Source organism: Pseudophryne corroboree, chromosome 3 (genome assembly GCF_028390025.1).
Source record: "Pseudophryne corroboree isolate aPseCor3 chromosome 3, aPseCor3.hap2, whole genome shotgun sequence".
In the NCBI taxonomy this organism is placed as follows: Eukaryota; Metazoa; Chordata; class Amphibia; order Anura; family Myobatrachidae; genus Pseudophryne; species Pseudophryne corroboree.
In genome coordinates, this window is record NC_086446.1 from 321,519,163 (window position 1) to 321,540,196 (window position 21,034).

Below are 21,034 nucleotides of genomic sequence, written 5' to 3' on the forward strand. Positions count from 1 at the left end.
TAGCTGCTATGTATATTACAGAATGCACTTTATAAATGTTACTTCAACACTGGTTGCCATGGGCAACTTCTCCACTGGCTCACTTCTCTACTCTTTCACTGCTTCATGAATATACCCCTTAACACCATGTTAAAGGCGTGAGAACAGCATGCGCTGACATAACATCGCACTGAATCGAATAGCTCCGGGACCTCCTTCCCGGTTCTTCAATTTGCACTGAATTATATCGAGAGCATGGGGTAAATTTACAAAGATGGGAGTTCTAGTTAAGATGGGATGTTGTTCATAGCAACCAATTAGATACTACTTATCATGTATCTAGCACCTTCTAGAAGATAATATATGGAATCTGGTTGCTATGGGCAACATCTCAACTTAAATGGAACTCATCTCAACTTGAATTTACCCCTATGAATCTGATACGTGTAACGCATCATCTCTTTCAAAGTATCCTTTCGTTACCGCCGCTAGAGGGCGATGTACCCTCACCCTGCCACTGCCACCTGTGAATCTCTCGTCTATTTCCGGACTCAAAGCAAAATCACTACGGCAATTTCCGTGATCATTCGGTGTGTTTCGGACACTGCCTCCGACCTCCGGCTACCTCCGGCACCACTCGGGTATTTCCGGCGATAGTCGGCTATCCTCGCCGGCATTCGGTTATATCCGGCAGACCTCGGCTTTTTCCGGCGGCCTCTCCGGTAACGGTCGCTGTGAGTTTAAATGAGCCGGAGCCGCCCGTGTGACGTCTTGAGAGCTGCCGACAGGGAGAGAGGCCCCGACAGCGGGAGAGAGAGCGGACGCTGGAGGCCGGAGAATGACGGTGCTGCAAGAACCCGTCCAGGTAACTGGCGAGCCGGCATACCAGCCTACTACACAGCGAGGCTTGAGGCCTGGAGATGGACATAGAGAGAGGGGAGGAGAGGCAGATGACGGGAGCCGCTGTAGGGGACAGCGAGGAATGAGCATTATCAGGCAGTGGTGGCATGACAGAGTCCCAGAAAATTAACATATTACCGGGGTAGAGGGGAGGGGAACAGGAGGACAGGTCTGGGCCACGGGGGAGGAAGCGCAGTATGACTAGCTCCGGTGACAGGAGGAAGGCCAGGGCTATAGGGGAGTGATAAGTACACTACATACAGTTCGGATAAAAGGTGGAAAATTACGGAATCTATAGAAAAATGGGGGGTTTAAATGAAAGAAGGAATGGGTGAAAATGGAGGGAGAGCAGGGTAAGAGGATACTCTAAACGTACTAAGGATGGGTCAGATGGGCAGGAAGGGGGTGAAGCAGGGCAAATGAGGGCATAATGGGGAAGGTGCCAGAAAAAGGGCACTAATGGTAGGGCAATTGGGCAGTAATGGATGCAGAATGAGAAATAAGATAAAAAAAATGGTGGCACTAAATAGAGGAAGAGTGGGGAAAATGGGGGGTACTCTGGTGGGGATGTAGTTATGTGGCCGGCGGTCTCCACATTACTGACGGCTACATCCCGTCTGCTCTAAATCCCGATAGTCGGCATGCTGACTAGCAGGGACTATTCACACTCGTGGGTATCCATGACACCCATAGAGTCTCGCCACCAAGCCCGCAAGGGGCTTGTTGTGCTTGCCCCCCACCAGCATTCTGCAGACTGGATCCCGCGGTTGGTATGCTGACCACCGGGATCCCCAGCGGCGGTAACTCATTCCCAACCCATGATGACAGAATAGTGGGGGCACTAAGTGGATGAAGATTGGGGGAAATGGGGCACTAATGAAGTAACAATGTGTCATACTTAGTCAGTGATGGAGGAAAAGCTCTGCCACTGGGGCAGTGATGATGGAAGAATGATGCAGGCTGAGGCAGTTGTGGAGCAAGAGCGGACTAGAGGCAATGATTGTGGACACTGAATTGAGCAAGAGTGGGCAAAATAGGATACACTAATGGAGGATGTTCCCTGGAGCAGTAATGGAGGACGAACATGGAGCAATGATAGAAGCAGTGGTTGAGAAAAGCAGGGCAGAGGGTGAATTGCAGTGATGGAGGACGAGCCATTGCAGATGAGGTACAGTGATGACATAAGTGCCATCGCAGATGAGGGACATTGATGGAGGAAGGGCCGTGGCAGGCGAGAGATAATAATGGAGGAAGGCACGTGGCAGGCGAGGGACAATGATGGAGGAAGGGCCGTGGCAGGCGAGGGACAATGATGGAGGAAGAACTGTGGCAGGCGAGGGACATTGATGTTGGAAGGGCCGTAGCAGGCGAGGGACATTGATGCTGGAAGGGCTGTGGCAGGTGAGGGACAATGATGTTGGAAGGACCATGGCAGGCGAGGGGCAGTGATGGAGGAAGGGCCATGGCAGGCGAGGGACTGTGATGGAGGAAGGGCTGTGGCAGGCGAGGGACGGTGATGGAGGAAAGGCCGTGGCAGGGACAGTTATAGAGGAAGGGCCGTGGCAGGCAAGAGACAGCGATGGAGGAAGACCCGCGGCATACAAGGGGCAGTGATGGAGGAAGGGTCATGGCAGGCGAAAGACCGTGATGGTGGCAGACCCACTGCATACAGCGGGCAGTGATTGTGGAAAAAGTGGGTACTGATGGAGATAGAGCAGACAGACTGGACCAGTGATTTAGGGAGTGTAGTAAAAACTCTGGGGATAATGGGGTCATTCTGACCTGATCGCACGCTGCAGTTTATCGCAGCGCAGGGATCGGGTCAGAACTGCGCTGCCGGCGCATGCCAGACGGCCGATTGACAGGCAGAGACAGTCGATGGGTGGGGGGGGGGGCGGAACGGCAGCGTTTAGCCGCTGTTTCGTGGGCGCGGTCCGGCCGTACTGTGCAGGGAGGCGGGCCGCAGCGGCTGCATGACGTCACACGCAGCCACTGCGGGCCGGGGAGCGACGAGTAGCTCCCAGCCAGCACGCTAAAGCTGCGCTGGCCGGTAGCTACTCCTAAAGTGCAAAAGCATCGCCGCGATGCTTTTGCACTTTGTGTGTGTGTGTGTGTGGGGGGGTGGCACTGACATGCGGGGTGGGATATCCCTGTGCTGGGCTACGATCAACTCGGAATGACCCCCAATAGCCCAGTGTTTGTGGTGAGCAGGGCAAATATTTAGTAATGGAGGAAGAGCAGGGCAAAGCAAATGGGGACAGTAATGGAGAAAGAATGGGGTGAACAAATGCAGTAATGAAGGAAGAAGGGTGCAAACAGTAGCAATAAGAAAAATGGTGGCACCAATTAGTGGAATAATAAGGGTAATTGGGGCTGTCATGGGGAAAATGTGGGCCACTGATATAGGAAGAATGATCGAAACTGGTTGAACAGCTGGGGCACTAAATGGAGCAAGAGTGGGGAAATGGGGGACACGAAGGAAGTACCCTGGAACAATAACTGAGGAAGAACATGGGGAGTGATGGAGGAAGAGTGCACTAGACAGGGACAGTGATAGAGACAGTAGGGCAAACGTTGTGGGTCAGTGATGGAAGAAAAGTTTGGGAGATGGGGCACTGTTGGCGGACAAATGGGGCAGATGGAAAGAGCACGGATGGGGGAGGGACAGTGATGGAGCAAGAGTGGGGAAGACTGGGGTGGCTGGTGATGGGAGAAAAAAAGCAGGTTCCACAGAGGGAGCAGTTACAGTGGTGCTTGAAAGTTTGTGAACCCTTCAGAATTTTCCATATTTCTGCTGAAAGTTGGCCTAAAACTACCTCAGAAGTCATAAAAATAGATAGATAACTCAAGGTAACCTCTAAGCAACTGAAGGCCTTTCTGATTTTCTCTAATGTTAATGTTCATGTGTCCACCACCAGGAGGACCCTGAACAACAATGGTATGCTTGGCAAGTTTGCAAGGAGAAAAGCGGCTGCTCTCCAAAAAGAACAGAAGACTATTGGGACAATGTTTTTGTTTTTGGGATAGATGAGTTCAAAATAGAGCTTTTTGGTTTAAATGAGAAATGTTCTGTGTGGAAAAGGGGAACACTACACTCAGCATAAGAACCTAATTCCATCTGTGAAACATGGTGGCGGTGTTATCATGGTTTGGGCCTGTTTTGCTGCATCTATCCCAGAACGACTTGTCATCATTGATGGGACAATGAATTCTGAATTATACTAAAATATTCTAAAGGAAAATGTCAGGACATCTTGTCCATGAGCTGCACCTGAAGAGAACGTGGGTCATGCAGCAAGACAACGACCCAAAGCACACCAGTCGTTCGACCAAAGAATGGTTAAAGAAGAATAAATGTAAAGTTTTGCAATGGCGAAGTCAAAGTCCTGACCTTATGCCAATCAAAATGTTGTGGAAGAACCTGAAGTGAGCAGTTTAAGGGAGGAAACCCATCAACATAAGAGTTAAAGCTGTTTTGTATGGAGGAATGGGGTAAAAATGTCTCCATGCCAATGTTCAGGGCTAATCAACTATTACCTGAAACGTTTACATGCAGTTATTGGTACACAAAGGGGTCATACCAGATACTGAAAGCAAAGGTTCACATACTTTTGCCACTCACAGGTATGTGATATTGGATAATTTTCCTAAATAAAAAAAATGAGCACGGCTTTTTCTCTGACGTCCTAGTGGATGCTGGGAACTCCGTAAGGACCATGGGGAATAGCGGGCTCCGAAGGAGGCTGGGCACTCTAGAAAGATTTATGTCTACCTGGTGTGCACTGGCTCCTCCCACTATGACCCTCCTCCAAGCTTCAGTTAGATCTTGTGCCCGACCGAGGTTGGATGCACACTAGGGGCTCTCCTGAGCCCTTAGAAAGAAAGTATTGATTTAGGTTTTTTATTTTCAGTGAGACCTGCTGGCAACAGGCTCACTGCAGCGAGGGACTAAGGGGAGAAGAAGCGAACTCGCCTGCTTGCAGCCGGATTGGGCTTCTTAGGCTACTGGACACCATTAGCTCCAGAGGGATCGACCGCAGGCCCAGTCCTTGGTGTTCGGTCCCGGAGCCGCGCCGCCGTCCCCCTTACAGAGCCAGAAGCAAGAAGAGGTCTGGAAAACCGGCGGCAGAAGACATCAGTCTTCACCAAGGTAGCGCACAGCACTGCAGCTGTGCGCCATTGCTCCTCATACACACTTCACACTCCGGTCACTGAGGGTGCAGGGCGCTTGGGGGGGGGCGCCCTGAGCAGCAATAAAAACACCTTGGCTGGCAAAAATACCACAATATATAGCCCCAGAGGCTATATATGTGGTAAATACCCCTGCCAGAATCCAGAAAAAAGCGTGAGAATAGGCCGCGGAAAAGGGGCGGAGCTATCTCCCTCAGACACACTGGCGCCATTTTCTCTTCACAGTGCAACTGGAAGAAAGCTCCCCAGGCTCTCCCCTGTAGTTTTCAGGCTCAAAGGGTAAAAAAGAGAGGGGGGGCACTAAATTTAGGCGCAATATTGTATATACAAGCAGCTATGGGGGAAAATTCACTCAGTTATAGTGTTAATCCCCTCATTATATAGCGCTCTGGTGTGTGCTGGCATACTCTCTCTCTGTCTCCCCAAAGGGCTTTGTGGGTCCTGTCCTCAGTCAGAGCATTCCCTGTGTGTGTGCGGTGTGTCGGTACAGCTGTGTCGACATGTTTGAGGAGGAGGCTTATATAGGGACGGAGCAGATGCCGATAAATGTGATGTCGCCCCCTGTGGGGCCGACACCAGAGTGGATGGTTAGGTAAAAGGTATTAACCGACAGTGTCAACTCCTTACATAAAAGGGTGGATGACGTAACAGCTGTGGGACAGCCGGCTTCTCAGCCCGTGCCTGCCCAGGCGTCTCAAAGGCCATCAGGGGCTCAAAAACGCCCGCTCATTCAGATGGCAGACACAGATGTCGACACGGAGTCTGACTCCAGTGTCGATAAGGTTGAGACATATACACAATCCACTAGGAACATCCGTGACTTGATCCCGGCAATAAAAATAATGTGTTACACATTTCTGACATTAACCTCTAAAAATGGGGTTTTTTATGTTTGGGGAGAAAAAGCAGGCAGTGTTTTGTTCCCCCATCAGATGAATGAATGAAGTGTGTGAAGCGTGGGTTCCCCCTGATAAGAAACTGGTAATTTCTAAAAAGTTACTGATGGCGTACCTTTTCCCGCCAGAGGATAAGTTACGCTGGGAGATATCCCCTAGGGTGGATAAGGCGCTCACACGGTTGTCAAAATAGGTGGCACTGCCGTTTTAGGAACGGCCACTTTGAAGGTACCTGTTGATAAAAAGCAGGAGGCTATCCTGAAGTCTGTATTTACACACTCAGGTACTAGACTGAAACCTGCAGAGCGTGCTGCTGCAGCGTGGTCGGTGACCCTGTCAAACATACTAGTTTGCTAACATGAGAACATATTAAAGACGTCGTCTTATATATGAGGGATGCACAGAGGGATATTTTGCCGGCTGGCATCCAAAATGAATGTAATGTCCATTCTGTCAGGAGGGTATTAGAGAACTGTCACTGGACAGGTGATGCTGACCTTAAAAGGCGCATAGAGATTCTGCCTTATAAGGGTGAGGAATTATTTGGGGATGGTCTCTGGGACCTCGTATCCGCAGCAACAGCTGGGAAGAAATATTTTTACCTCAGTTTTCCTCACAGACTAAGAAAGCACTGTATTATCAGGTACAGTCCTTTCGGCTTCAGAAAAGCAAGCGGGTCAAAGGCGCTTCCTTTCTGTACAAAGACAAGGGAAGAGGGAAAAAGCTGCACCAGTCAGCCTGTTCCCAGAATCATAATTCTTCTCTCGCTTCCTCTGAGTCCACAGCATGACGCGGGGGCTCCACAGGTGTAGCCAGGTACGGTGGGGGCCGTCTCAAAAGTTTCAGCGATCAGTGGGCTCGCTCACAGGTGGATCCCTGTTTCATTCAAGTAGTATTTCAGGGGTACAAGCTGGAATTCGAGATGTCTTCCCCCCGCCGTTTCCTCAAATATGCCTTGCCGACAACTCCCTCAGGCAGGGAGGCTGTGCTAGAGGCAATTAATAAGCTGTATTCCCAGCAGGTAATACTTAAGGTGCCCCTACTTCAACAAGGACGGGGTTACTATTCCACACGGTTGGGGTACCGAAACCGCATGGTTCGGTGTAACCCTTCTTTATATTTAAAATCCTTGAACACATGCATAAAAAAATTCAAGTTCAAGATGGAATCGCTCAGGGCGGTTATTGCAAGCCTGGACGAGGGGGATTACATGGTATCCCGGGACATCAAGGATGCTTACCTGCATGTCCATATTTACTATCCTCGTCAGGAGTACCTCAGATTTGTGGTACAGGATTACCATTACCAAGTCCAGACTCTGCCGTTTGGACTGTACATGGCACCGAGGGTGTTACCAAGGTAATGGCCGGAATGATGATACTCCTTCGAAAAAGGGGAGTTTTAATTATCCCGTACTTGGACAATCTCCTTATAAGGGCGAGGTCCAAGGAGCAGTTGCTAGTCGGGGTAGCACTATTTTGGAAAGTGCTACAACAGCACGGTTGGATTCTAAACAGTCCAGAGTCACAGCTGGTTCCTACGACACGTCTACTGTTCCTGGGGATGGTTCTGGACACAGACCAGAAATAAGTGTTTCTCCCGGTGGAGAAAGCCAAGGAGCTGTCATCTCTAGTCAGAGACCTCCTGAAGCCAAAACAGTTATCGGTGCATCATTGCACGCGAGTCCTGGGAAAAATGTTAGCTTCCTACGAAGCAATCCCATTCGGCAGGTTCCATGCAAGAACTTTTCAGGGGGACCTGTTGGACAAGTGGTCCGGATCGCATCTTCAGATGCATTAGGCTGATAACCCTGTCTCCAAGGACCAGGGTATCTCTACTGTAGTGGCTGCAGAGTGCCCATCTTCAAGAGGGCCGCAGGTTCGACATACAGGACTAGGTCCTAGTGACCATGGATGCCAGCCTTTGAGGCTGGGGGGCAGTCACACAGGGAAGAAACTTCCAGGGACTTTGGTCAAGTCAGGTGACTTCCCTACATAAATATTCTGGAACAGAGGGCCATTTACAATGCCCTGAGTCAGGCAAAGTCCTGATCCAATCAGGCAACATCACGGCAGTCGCCCATGTAAACCAACAGGGCGGCATAGGAAGCAGGATGGCTATGGCAGAAGCCACAAGGATTCTCCGATGGGCGGAAAATCATGTGTTAGCACTGTCAGCAGTGTTCATTCCCGGAGTGGACAACTGTTAAGCAGATCTTCTCAGCAGACACGACTTCCACCCGAAGTGTGGGGACTTCATCCAGAAGTCTTCCAAAGAATTGTACACCATTGGGAAAGGCCACAGGTGGACATGAAGGCGTCCCGCCTCAACAAAAAGCTATAAAAGATATTGCGCCAGGTCAAGGGACCTTCAGGCGATAGCTGTGGACGCTCTGGTAACACCGTGGGTGTACCAGTTGTTTTATGTGTTCCCCCCTCTGCCTCTCATACCAAAGGTACTGAGAATAATAAGAAGGCGAGGAGTAAGAACGATACTCGTGGTTCCGGATTGGCCAAGAAGAGCCTGGTACCCAGAACTTCAAGAAAATGTATCAGAGGACCCATGGCCTCTGCCGCTCAGACAGGACCTGCTGCAGCAGGGGCCTTGTCTGTTCCAAGACTTACCGCGGCTACGTTTTGATTGCATGGCGGTTGAACGCCGGATCCTAAAGGAAAAGGGCATTCCGGAGGAAGTCATTCCTACGCTGATTCAAGCCAGGAAAGATGTAACTGCAAAACATTATCACCGCATATGGCGAAAATATGTTGCTTGGTGTGAGGCCAAAAAAGGCCCCAACAGAGGAATTTCAACTAGGTCGATTTCTGCATTTCCTACAAACAGGAGTGTCTATGGGCCTAAAATTAGGCTCCATTAAGATACAGATCTCGGCTCTGTCGATTTTCTTCCAGAAAGACTTAGCTTCAGTACCTGAAGTTCAGACATTGTGAAAGGAGTGCTGCATATTCAGCCCCCGGTTGTGCCTCCAGTGGCACCTTGGGATCTCAACGTGGTGTTGAGTTTCTTAAAATCACATTGGTTTGAACCACTAAAAACCGTGGATCTAAAATATCTCACGCGGAAAGTGGTCATGTTATTGGCCTTGGCTTCGGCCAGGCGTGTATCAGAATTGGCGGCTTTGTTATATAAAAGTCCTTATCTGATTTTCCATATGGAAAGGGCAGAATTGAGGACTCGTCCCCAGTTTCTCCCTAAGGTGGTATCAGGTTTTCACTTGAACCAACCTATTGTGGTGCCTGCGGCTACTAGGGACTTGGAGGATTCCAAGTTACTGGACGTAGTCAGGGCCTTGAAAAATTATGTTTCCAGGACGGCTAGAGTCCGGAAAATTGACTCGCTATTTATCCTGTATGCACCCAACAGGCTGGGTGCTCCTGCTTCTAAGCAGCCTATCGCTCGCTGGATCTGTGACACGATTCAGCAGGCGCATTCTGCGGCTGGACTGCCGCATCTTAAATCGGTGAAAGCCCATTCCACAGGGAAGGTGGGCTCATCTTGGGCGGCTGCCCGAGGGGTCTCGGCTTTACAACTTTGCCGAGCTGTTACTTGGTCAGGGGCAAACACGTTTGCAAAATTCTACAAAATTGATACCCTGGCTGAGGAGGACCTGGAGTTCTCTCATTCGGTGCTGCAGAGTCACCCGCACTCTCCCGCCCGTTTGGGAGCTTTGGTATAATCCCCATGGTCCTTACGGAGTTCCCAGCATCCACTAGGACGTCAGAGAAAATAAGATTTTACTCACCGGTAAATCTATTTCTCGTAGTCCGTAGTGGATGCTGGGCGCCCATCCCAAGTGCGGATTGTCTGCAATACTTGTATATAATTATTGCCTAACTAAAGGGTTATTGTTGAGCCATCTGTTGAGAGGCTCAGTTATATTCATACTGTTAACTGGGTATAGTATCACGAGTTATACGGTGTGATTGGTGTGGCTGGTATGAGTCTTACCCGGGATTCAAAATCCTTCCTTATTGTGTACGCTCGTCCGGGCACAGTGTCCTAACTGAGGCTTGGAGGAGGGTCATAGTGGGAGGAGCCAGTGCACACCAGGTAGTCTAAGATCTTTCTAGAGTGCCCAGCCTCCTTCGGAGCCCGCTATTCCCCATGGTCCTTACGGAGTTCCCAGCATCCACTACGGACTACGAGAAATAGATTTACCGGTGAGTAAAATCTTATTTATTTATTTTTGTCTCATTTGATTGATTTGTGAAAATCTGAGGTAGTTTTAGGCCAAATTTCAGCAGAAATACAGTGCATCCGGAAAGTATTGACAGCGCTTCACTTTTTTCCACATTTTGTTATGTTACAGCCTTACTCCAAACTGGAATAAATCAATTTTTCCCTCAAAATTCTACACACAATATCCCATAATGACAACGTGAAAAAGTTTTTTTTTTGTGATTTTTGTAAATTTATAAAAAATTGAGAAATCACATGTACGTAAGTGTTCACTGCTTTTGCTCAATACTTTGTTGTTGTACCTTTGGCAGCAATTACAGCCTCAAGTCTTTTTGAATATGATTTCACAAGGTCGGCACACCTATCTTTGGGCAGATTTGCCCATTCCTCTTTGCAGCACCTCTCAAGCTCCATTAGGTTGGATGGGAAGCGTCTGTGCACAGCCATTTTCAGATCTCTCCAGAGATGTTCAATTGGATTCAAGTCTGGGCTCTGGCTGGGCCACTGAAGTACATTCACAGAGTTGTCCTGAACCCGCTCCTTTGGTCTCTTGGCTGTGTGCTTAGGGTCGTTGTCCTGCTGAAAGATGAACCGTCACCCCAGTCTGAGGTCAAAAGCGTTCTGAAGCAGGTTTTCATCCAGGATGTCTCCGTACATTTCTGCATTCATCTTTCCCTCTATCCTGACTAGTCTCCCAGTTCCTGCCACTGAAAAACATCCCCACCACCTGCTGCCACTACCATGCTTCACTGTAGGGATGGTATTGGCCTGGTGATGAGCAGTGCCTGGTTATCTCCAAACATGATGCCTGGCATTCACGCCAAAGAGTTCAATCTTTGTCTCATCAGACCAAAGAATTTTTTGTTTCTCATGACTTGAGAGTCCTTCAGGTGCATTTTGGCAAACTCCAGGTGGGCTGCCATGTGCTTTTTACTAAGGAGTGGTTTCTGTCTGGCCACTCTACCATACAGGCCTGATTGGTGGATTGCTGCAGAGATGGTTGTCCTTCTGGAAGCTTCTCTCTCCACAGAGGAATGCTGTAGCTCTGACAGAATGACCATCAGGTTCTTGGTCACCTCCCAGACTAGGGCCCTTCTACCCCGATTTCTCAGCTTAGACGGCCAGCCAGCTCTAGGAAGAGTCCTGGTGGTTCCGAACTTCTTCCATTTACAGATGATGGAGGCCACTGTGCTCATTGGGACCTTCAAAGCAGCAGATATTTTTCTGTACCCTTCCCCCAGATTTGTGCCTCGAGACAATCCTGTCTCGGAGCTCTACAGACAATTCCTTTGACTTGATGCTTGGTTTGTGCTCAGACATGCACTGTCAAGTGTGGGACCTTATTTATATAGACAGGTGTGTGCCTTTCCAAATCATGTCCAATCAACTGAATTTACCACAGGTGGACTCCAAATAAGCTGTAAGAACATCTCAAGGATGTTGAACTACACATACCAGCAAGTTCTGCTGCATCTGCTGATTATCTCAAATGAATACCATGATTGCATAGTTTAGGTACGATTCGTGGAACTACACATACCAGCAAGTTGTACTGCATCTGCTGATTATCTCAAATGAATACCATGATTGCATAGTTTAGGTACATTGAGAGAGTTTTTTTTTTTTTTATCTCTGTAAAGATTTAATTGGCTGCCTTATTGGTATGTAATGCTTGTTTGTGTAAGTTAATTTATTGCCTTAGTTTGAAGTGGGATTGTATTGGGGGAGGAGTTTGCAATCATTGCATTCACATGGAAATTGTTCCTATTTAAAGTTTAGTATACGGCTGGAAGTCGTCGGCTGGTAGTGCTTCCATAGAAGTGCTGACATAAAAGTGTTATTATAATATTAGCGTTATACCTGTGTTAAACCGAAGGAGAACAGAAGGAAAACAACAACACACCAAAGCTATGACATATGGACTGCCTTAGTGCCTCAAAAGTATGTAATTCATCTTATGCATATTATCTGTCTTTTAAACTAAGAAAAGACATCCCCAATCTGCTCACTACAGTTCTCTATTATGCAAACACATGTATGTTCTTGATGTAATGAATTGCTTGTAATTGGCATTGCATGTGTGGGGAAGTTGTTCAGTGAAACAGTTTTATTACTGCATGCTGTCTGGTGTTTACCTCCTTTGGCCATTTGTGGACAGGTGTACTATATCTTTTCATTTAGTGAGGTGTAGTTGTGGTGTCAAGGACAGAGTTGGATTCCTGATTGGGGGGGGGGGGGGGGACAAACAAACAAATACTGAACAGGTAATTTCAACTTTAAACTTGTTATTTTTTGTACTGTCTGGACATAGCTTACTAATAACAGATGCACAGACAAAATTCTTAAAGCTATGTGTGCAAATGCTAGGAGCTTAGGAGACAAAATTCCAGAGCTAATTGTGATAATGACAAGGGATAACCTGGATATTGTCGCAATTACTGAGTCATGGTGCAATGAGAATCATGACTGGGACATAGCTATACCAGGATACAATTTATTTAGGAAGGATAGAATGGAAAGAATAGGAGGAGGGGTAGCAATGTATGTGAAAAAAAGCATAAATGCTACTTTAATACAAAATGTTGAGGACAAAACTGAGGCCCTTTGGGTCACCACGGAAACTGGGGAGAAGGACATTATTCGCATTGGGGTGATCTATAGACCACCAGGCCAGGGGCAGGATTTGGACAGGAACTTATTGTTGGACATCTCTAAAATGGCTTTAAAGGGAGAAGTTATAATCATGGGAGACTTTAATTTATCTGATGTAAATTGGGAGGGGTCCTTTGCAAGTTCAGCTACAAGTGGCAAATTTCTAAATTCCTTACAGGGAGCATCTCTCAAGCAATTGGTGAGGGAGCCCACTTGCAAAGACTCCAATATTAGATTTGATTCTTACAAATGGTGACAGGATATCAGACATATATGTGGGTGAGCACCTGGGATCCAGTGATCATCAAGCAGTATGGTTTAGTATAAAGACAGGATCCAACTCCTGTCACACAAAAACAAAGGTGTTGGATTTTAGAAATGCTGACTTTGCAAAAATGGGGAGATGTTTAAGTGATTCATTGGCGGACTGGAGGAACTTGGAAGGAGTGCAGGAGAGATGGGGAAAACTGAAAAGTGCAATACTAAGGGCAACAGACCTTTGTATCAAAAGGGTTAGGAAAAGCACCAGGAAAAGGAAGCCAATGTGGTTCACAAAAGAAGTATCAACTAGTGTGAAAGCAATAAAGATGGCTTTTAGGAAATACAAACAGACTCAAAATAATAATGACAAAGAGGTGTATCTTGACAGACGGAAGGATGCTAAGAAAGTTATCAGACGTGCAAAGGCAGAAGCTGAGGAGACAATGGCCCAGTCTGTAGATAAAGGGGGCAAAACTTTTTTTAAGTATATAAATGAAAGGAGAAAATCAAATGGAGGAATAATAAGACTTAAGACAAGAGAGTGAGAATTTGGTGGAGGGAGACAAGGCAATAGCAGATCACCTAAATCATTATTTTTGTTCAGTATTTACTACAGAATAAGGGAAGGGGCCCCAGTTATGTTGCAAGGACATTCATAAAAATAAGGTAGATGAATACATTTACAGAGGAGAAGGTCCTAACTGAACTTTCAAAACTAAAAGTGGATAAATCAATGGGGCCAGATGGGATACACCCAAGGATACTAAAAGAGATAAAAGATGTGCTGGTGGCACCATTAACAGAATTATTTAACCAGTTACTAAATACAGGTGCCATTCCAGAGGACTGGAAAAGAGCAAATGTAATTCCATTGTACAAAAGTGGAAGCAAGTAAGTACAGACCAGTAAGCCTTACATCAGTAGTAGGGAAAGTAATGGAAAAACTACTAAAATAAAGAGTTGTGGAATATCTTAAATCAAACAACTTACAGGATCCAAAACAGCATGGATTTACTGGTGGGAGATCATGCCAAACAAATCTTATTGACTTTTTTGACTCTGATGAAAATAATAGATCAAGGGGGAGCTGTAGATGTAGCATATCTAGACTTTAGTAAAGCATTTGACACTGTCCCACATCGCAGACTGCTAAATAAACTTGAAAGTGTGGGGATGGATTATAGAATAGTAAAATGGATAAGAAACTGGTTGCAGGATAGGAAACAGACAGTTGTAGTAAATGGAGTGCAATCTATGGAGGGAAATGTTACCAGTGGAGTACCCCAGGGATCTGTACTTGGACCAGTTCTCTTTAATATCTTTGGTGGAATTGCACATGGTATTGAAGGGAAAGTATGCCTTTTTGCAGATGATACAAAGATATGCAACAGGGTAGACACACCAGGAGGGGTAAAACAAATGATTGATGACCTAGCTAGGCTTGAAAAATGGTCAAGAACATGGCAACTACAGTTTAATGCTAAAAAATGCAAAATTGGGTCTCAAAAACCCAAAGGCTAAATATAGTATCAAGGGTACTATAATGGAAACTACTGAGGAGGAAAGGGATTTAGGAGTCACTATTTCAAGTGACTTAAAGGCAGGAAAGCAATGCAACAAAGCAATGAGAAAGGCAAGTCAGATGCTTGGTTGCATAGGGAGAGGAATCGGTAGCAGGAAAAGAGAAGTAATAATGCCACTGTATAGGTCATTGGGGCAGCCTCATCTGGAATACTGTGTCCAGTTCTAGAGACCATATCTCTAGAAGGATATAAATACATCAGAGAGTATACAAAGAAGGGCAACTAAAATGGTGCATGGCCTACATCACAAAACTTACCCGGAAAGGCTAAAAGATCTTAACATGTGTAGTATGGAGGAGAGAAGGGAAAGGGAAGACATGATAGAAACTTTCAAATATACCAAAGGTTTTAACAAAGTTCAGGAGGGAAACATTTTTCAAAGGAAGAGAAGTATTAGAACTCGAGGACATACACTGAAACTGGAGGGAGGCAGGTTCAGGGGAAATTTAAGGAAAAATTATTTAACAGAAAGGGTATTGGATAAGTGGAATAGCCTCCCATCAGAGGTGGTAGAGGCTAAGACTGTAGAGCAATTTAAACATGCTTGGGATAGGCATATGAATATCCTTACAAAAAATTAAGGTTCAAAAAGGGTTGCGATTACCTAAAGGATAAAAAAAAAAATGGGCAGACTAGATGGGCCAAGTGGTTCTTATCTGCCGTCAAATTCTATGTTTCTATGATGTTCGGTGGAAATAGGATTCACCTGAGCTCAATTTTAATTTTCATGGCAAAGGCTGTAAATACTTATTTACATGTAATTTCTTATTTTTTTAATTAAGTTTGCAAAAATCACAAATACTTTTTCACGCTGTCATTATGGGGTATTGTGTGTAGAATTTTGAGGGGAAAAATTAATTTATTCCATTCTGGAATAAGGCTGTAACATAACAAAATGTGGAAAAAGTGAAGCGCTGTTACTACTTTCCGGATGCACTGTATAGAAAATTCTGAAGTGTTCACAAACTTTCAAGCACCGCTGTATGGAGTAAGAGTGAGGGCACTTGATGTAGAATCAGGGAAAAAGGGGGTCAATAATGGAGGATACAGTCAAGGGCAGTAATGGAGGGAAAACATGCATATAATGGCACTGCAGTACTACAGTGAGAATTGGGCAAATGGGGGCAGCAATGTGGTAACAGTGGGCAGTAATGGTAGCAGAAAGGAGGAGGAGTGGGATGGATGGTGTATATAAGGAAGTAGGTAATTCAGTTTTCTGGGGTGTAGCGTGGTGTTAATATCAGGCAAAAGAAGAGTGGGATAATTATTTAAAGGAGTAAAGTTGTATAAAAATGGGTGACCCTTGGTTAATTGAATGGGAAAATGAACAGTATTAAAAAATGCAGCCAGGAAAGTCGAAGTGTGGATTTGTAATTTTTGGTACAATACAGGAACAAGTGTAAAATGGTCTAAAGCAATGGGTGATAGGATATTAGTGTGGTGTATTGTAGGTTGGGGGAAAATAACAAGACATAGGGGGTCATTCCGAGTTGATCGTAGCTGTGCTAAATTTAGCACAGCTACGATCAGGCACTCGGACATGTGGGGGGACGCCCAGTACAGGGCTAGCCCGCCCCGCATGTCAGTGCCGGCCCCCTCCACAGAAATGCAAAAGCATCACACGGCAGCGGCGATGCTTTTGCATTTCAGGAGTAACTCCCGGCCAGCGCAGCTCCTACGGCTGGCCGGGAGAACCTCCTTACTGCCCGGGTCGCAGCGTCTGTGTGTGACGTCACGCAGCTGCCGTGGCCCGCCCCCCCAACAGTCCTGCCACACACCCTAAATGGCAGCTTAACGCCACCGTCCAGCCTCCTCCCGCCCAACGACCACCTCTGCTAGTCAATCAGGCAGAGGCGATCGCTACAATACAACGGCCTTTGGCTGGCCAGCATGCGCTGGCGCACTGCGGCGCAGGCGCATGTGCAGATCCGACCCGATAAACTGCAACGAGCGATCGGGTCGGAATGACCCCCATAGTGTAGTTAAAGTGAAGCGGTACACAGTGCTATAGTAGTTGGAGGTGTCATGGTGTAGTCAAATGTGGGGAAGAGGTTGCTGGATAAGTGCAAAGTTGCTGTGGTGTTTATAGAAGTAATAGAGGAGGAAGCGTTCTTATTAAGGTTTAGAGCATACACCTGTTACATAGAGTTTGACATTGAATATTTCAGTCAATCCGTATATAAGCATAGTGTTCACTCTAAGCTTCTTTCGCAGGGCGCTGCGCCCTGCCCCTTTTTTGAGTGACAGAATGCGCCCTGCCCGTTTGCGCCCGCCCTGCTAAGAGCTGTCTTCTCCCCCCGCCGCGCTGTCACTTCTCCCCCCATGTGATCGCAAAATACGCGCTGCTATATCCAATCGCCGCCAGCAGCGCCTCCTCATCCAATCGCCGCTGGCAGCACCTCCTCATCCAATCACCGCCAGTGCCTCCTCATCCAATCACCGCCGGCAGCGCCGCGTCATCCAATCGCCGCCAGCGTCTCATCATCCAATCGGTGCCGGCAGCATCTCCCCATCCAGTTGCAGTGTCTCGCTATCGAAGCCCGCCTGAGACGTCCCTCCCTCCTCCCTGCCCGCCAGCATGCTGCTCCAGGGACTGACTACACTACTTGTTTGCTGGTGCGAGGTCGCTTGGAAAATAGCGGAGACGCTGGAACGGGTTAGGTTCTCTGCTTCCGCCCTCCGGAACCTACTGACAGCGGGTAACATTGCTGTTACTAAAGGTACGGCAGGGCTGGGAGACTGTTCTGGTAGATACTGTATGTCACTTGTGAGCAACGCGCGCCCTCACCCAATGCATGTATTGCTGAGCTTCACCATCTTGTAGCCATGTCTCTGTCCCCATGGAGTACAGCCGCCCCCCACCCCGCTCCGTTAGTTGCTTACAAGTTTAACTTTGTCCCCATGGAGTACAGCCGCATGTAGCCAAAGTTAAACTTGTAAGCAACTAACAGAGCGGGGTGGGGGGCGTAATTCGGCTAATGATAGAAATGGTCGGGGCTGGGGCAGTGTCCATTATTTACTTCACCCATGCCACCACACTGCCCAACATAAACACACCCAATACCCCCACAGTGGACAACATACACCCACACGGTGCCCAGCATATGCACACCACCACAGTGCCCAGCATACACACCCCACAGTGCCCATAACACCCTCCATACCCACCCAGTGCTCATTATACACCCACAGTGCCCAGCATATGTACACCCCCACGGTGCCTATAACACCCTTCATACCCATACTGTGCTTATTCTACACCCTTCATGCCCACACAGTGCCCAGCATATGTACACTCCCACATTGCCAGCATACACACCCCACAGTGCCCATTACACCCTCCATACCCACATAATGCTCATTATACACCCCACCTCTCCCATACACAGTGCCAAGCATACATACAATCCTATGTCCACACATAGTGCCCAGCATACACATATCTCAGAGAGGAACTGATCTTAAAAGGTAATTGGGGAGTGGGTATCCTGGGTACTAATGCCTCCATACCCCTAACACTGACTACAGTACTACCTGCTCCTAATCCCCTTGCCCCCCAGCACTGTCCCAACTGCTATCTCTCCCTTGTGCAGTGTGCCCCAGTGCTCTCTCCAATATGCGCAATATGTAGAACGTGCTCTACCTGGCGCAGTGTGTATAGGAGATTCTACCTGGTGCAATGTGTATGAGCGGCACTATTGTGTGGTATAATGTTATTTAGTACTATTATGTCGTCATGCCCCTTCCCCACGAAACAACACCCCTAAAAAAAATTCCGGCGCGCACTGTCCATGCTTTCACCTATAGGAATGGGCGCACCAAGCGATATAGTATGTACCTATTTTTGCCCTTCTAACTTAAAAATGTGCCCTCACGAATGAAAAATGTGCCCTACCCGTGATCAGCACCCTGCCCTAAAAAATTCCTAGAGTGAACACTATAAGCATGTAGTTAGAATCAAACTGAGCTGGTTAGGCTGGATTGACAGACCCCAAAGAACGGTTTTACAGTAGTAGGGAGAAGTGTCATTTTTGCCATGATATTTAAAACGTCTGTTTTAATAAAAGGAAAACATGGCAGTTTTTGTCTTTAATAAAATTGCCCCTTTGAAGACCCATACACACTGGGCGATTTTGAGCTGAAAGCAGGTGACTTTTGGTGTGTTGAGCTGCTTTCAGCTCAAAGCCGCCCAGTGTGTATGGACAAACGGTGAGCGCTGATGCGCGCTCCAGCTTCATCGCTGGCGGCAGCCGTTCATCAACTGGTATTACCAGTAGATGAACGGTGGGGTGAGTGGCTTTCCATAGAGTCCTGCTATGGAAAACCGCTCACCCCCGCTGATATCGCTGGGCAGGGGTAAGAAGCGTTCAGTGTGTATGCACCTTAAGTCGCACGGCAAGTCTACCTTCCATGTCTTGTTTTCTCCTGGTTCAGCTGTTTTTTTGTTGTTTGTTTTTTCACTTTGCGGACTGGAGGAAACAGCTGGTTGCTCAGTGGTAGCAGTGTAAGTCGGAGGAGAAGCGATCGATGCAGTGTTGGTGGCAAGAGGCCCATAAGTAGGAGTTCTAAAATTGTGTGAATTTCCATAGAAGATGTAGGGCCTGATTCAGAGTTGCACGTTGCTGTGACCAATTAATTGTCTTTTGCCGTAGTCACATCTGCGATTTTATACTAATGCTAGTATCAGCCCTTCCTCTAGTGTGTAAGCGTTCATCTGACTGCAAGGACTGAGAAGCCAATTTGGAGCATCTATAGATGCTGTAATACTGCTTGCTTTAGACGCCGCCATAGAATCTTGCGCCAGCTGTATGGTAGGAGCCAGTATTCCATCTGAGTATGGCCTCCACTGTGAACGATTAAGCATCTTTGTACACAAGCACTTCAGCGACACGCCGGTGACACTCCTATAAAATGCCCATAAGGCAGATTATATTCATGCGTCTGAATGGCCACGTCACAGGAACACCCATCACATTTGCAGTACATTTCTAATTCTATGCATCTCCATTGAAACTGTATCTATACATTTAATATGATTTCTCTTACGTCCTAGAGGATACTGGGGTCCGCATTAGTACCATGGGGTATAGACGGGTCCACCAGGAGCCATTTGCACTTTAAGAGTTTGAGAGTGTGGGCTGGCTCCTCCCTCTATGCCCCTCCTACCAGACTCTGTTTAGAAAATGTGCCCGGAGGAGCCGGTCACAGCTAGGGGAGCTCTTCAGAGCTTTTCTAGAAAAAAATAATTTGAGGTTTTTTTATTTTACAGGGAGGCTGCTGGCAACAGCCTCCCTGCAGCGTGGGACTAATGGGGGCAGTAGTGTCCGCCCTGCGGGGTCTGAGCCACTTACTCCGCTGACAGAACACTGAGCTCCTGAGGGGATAGATTGCTCCCCGCCACAGGGGATTGCTCATCCCAGCAGCATGCCGCCACCCCCTTACAGAGCTGAAGATTGTGGCGAGTAAGACACCAACCCCCCTTGCAAGCAGGGGGCCAGTGTGAAGATGGTGGCAGCAGGGTAGGAGCGCAGCATTAACTGCACTCTGGGATGGCTCAGCGGTACATAGTGCGGCGTGTTGAGGGACGCCCTGGGCCAGCGCTTGCACCCTACACTGGTCACAAAGCCTGGTGGGTCCCAGGATCTCAGCCAGCATCAATCCTCCGGCCAGTATAATCAGATGAAGAGCGGGAAGACAGCGCCATTTTGGGGGCGGAGCTTCTCCTCAGAGTGGACCCAGCAGCGTTCAGCGCCATTTTCCTGCCTGCACAGTGCTGATCAGGAGAAACAAGGTCCCTCCACAGCAACTCCAGTTATCTCTCACGGTAGAAGGGGGGGAGGCTGCAATATGACTGTGTATCCTATTCAGGTGCACAGTCAGTGCTGTCAAGGGGTCTCCCTTTGGTTAAAAGCTCTGTGCGTGGGTAGGCTCCCATTCCATGTAATCGGGATAGCACTGGTTTAGCACAGATTCCAGTAAGGGAACCTGAGTGGTTTTCCTCTATCAAATCTTGGATTTCTCAGATTTCAGATAGGGTTGCAAGTAATGAATCCGCAACCCAGGTATTACAGAATTCTATGGCAGTATGGCCCGATTCTGGTACCTTAGGATGCCCCGCTATATACCCCCACAAATGTGCGCTTGTTCATGTCGTGCAAGATGACACGGATACCGATTCTGATACCACAGACGGTATTGGGGATGTGTTGCGGGGGTCTGCCTCTCTTTCAAAGGGGGTGCAATTGATGATAGAGGCTATCAGGGATGTATTGAATATTAGTGATACAACACCTGAGCAGGTTGAGGAGGCTTTTTTTTAAATTGAAAATAAGAAAACCTCGCTAACCTTTCCTACGTCTAAGGAATTAAAGGCTA

At 47.5% G+C, this 21,034-nt stretch overlaps 1 protein-coding gene across 2 annotated transcripts in view; it reads left to right on the forward strand.

The window, feature by feature from the left end:
• The first annotated feature begins 562 nt into the window (after nt 1-562).
• Nucleotides 563-21,034, forward strand: part of CDC27 (cell division cycle 27) — a 255,809-nt gene continuing 235,337 nt past the window's right edge. The window contains exon 1 of one of the 2 annotated variants that reach the window (XM_063959474.1): nt 563-844. In XM_063959474.1, coding sequence (XP_063815544.1) covers nt 724-844 — 121 coding nt within the window. In that variant the 5' untranslated portion in view covers nt 563-723. The remainder of the gene's footprint in view (nt 845-21,034) is intronic. The other variant, XM_063959475.1, reaches the window with a different exon arrangement.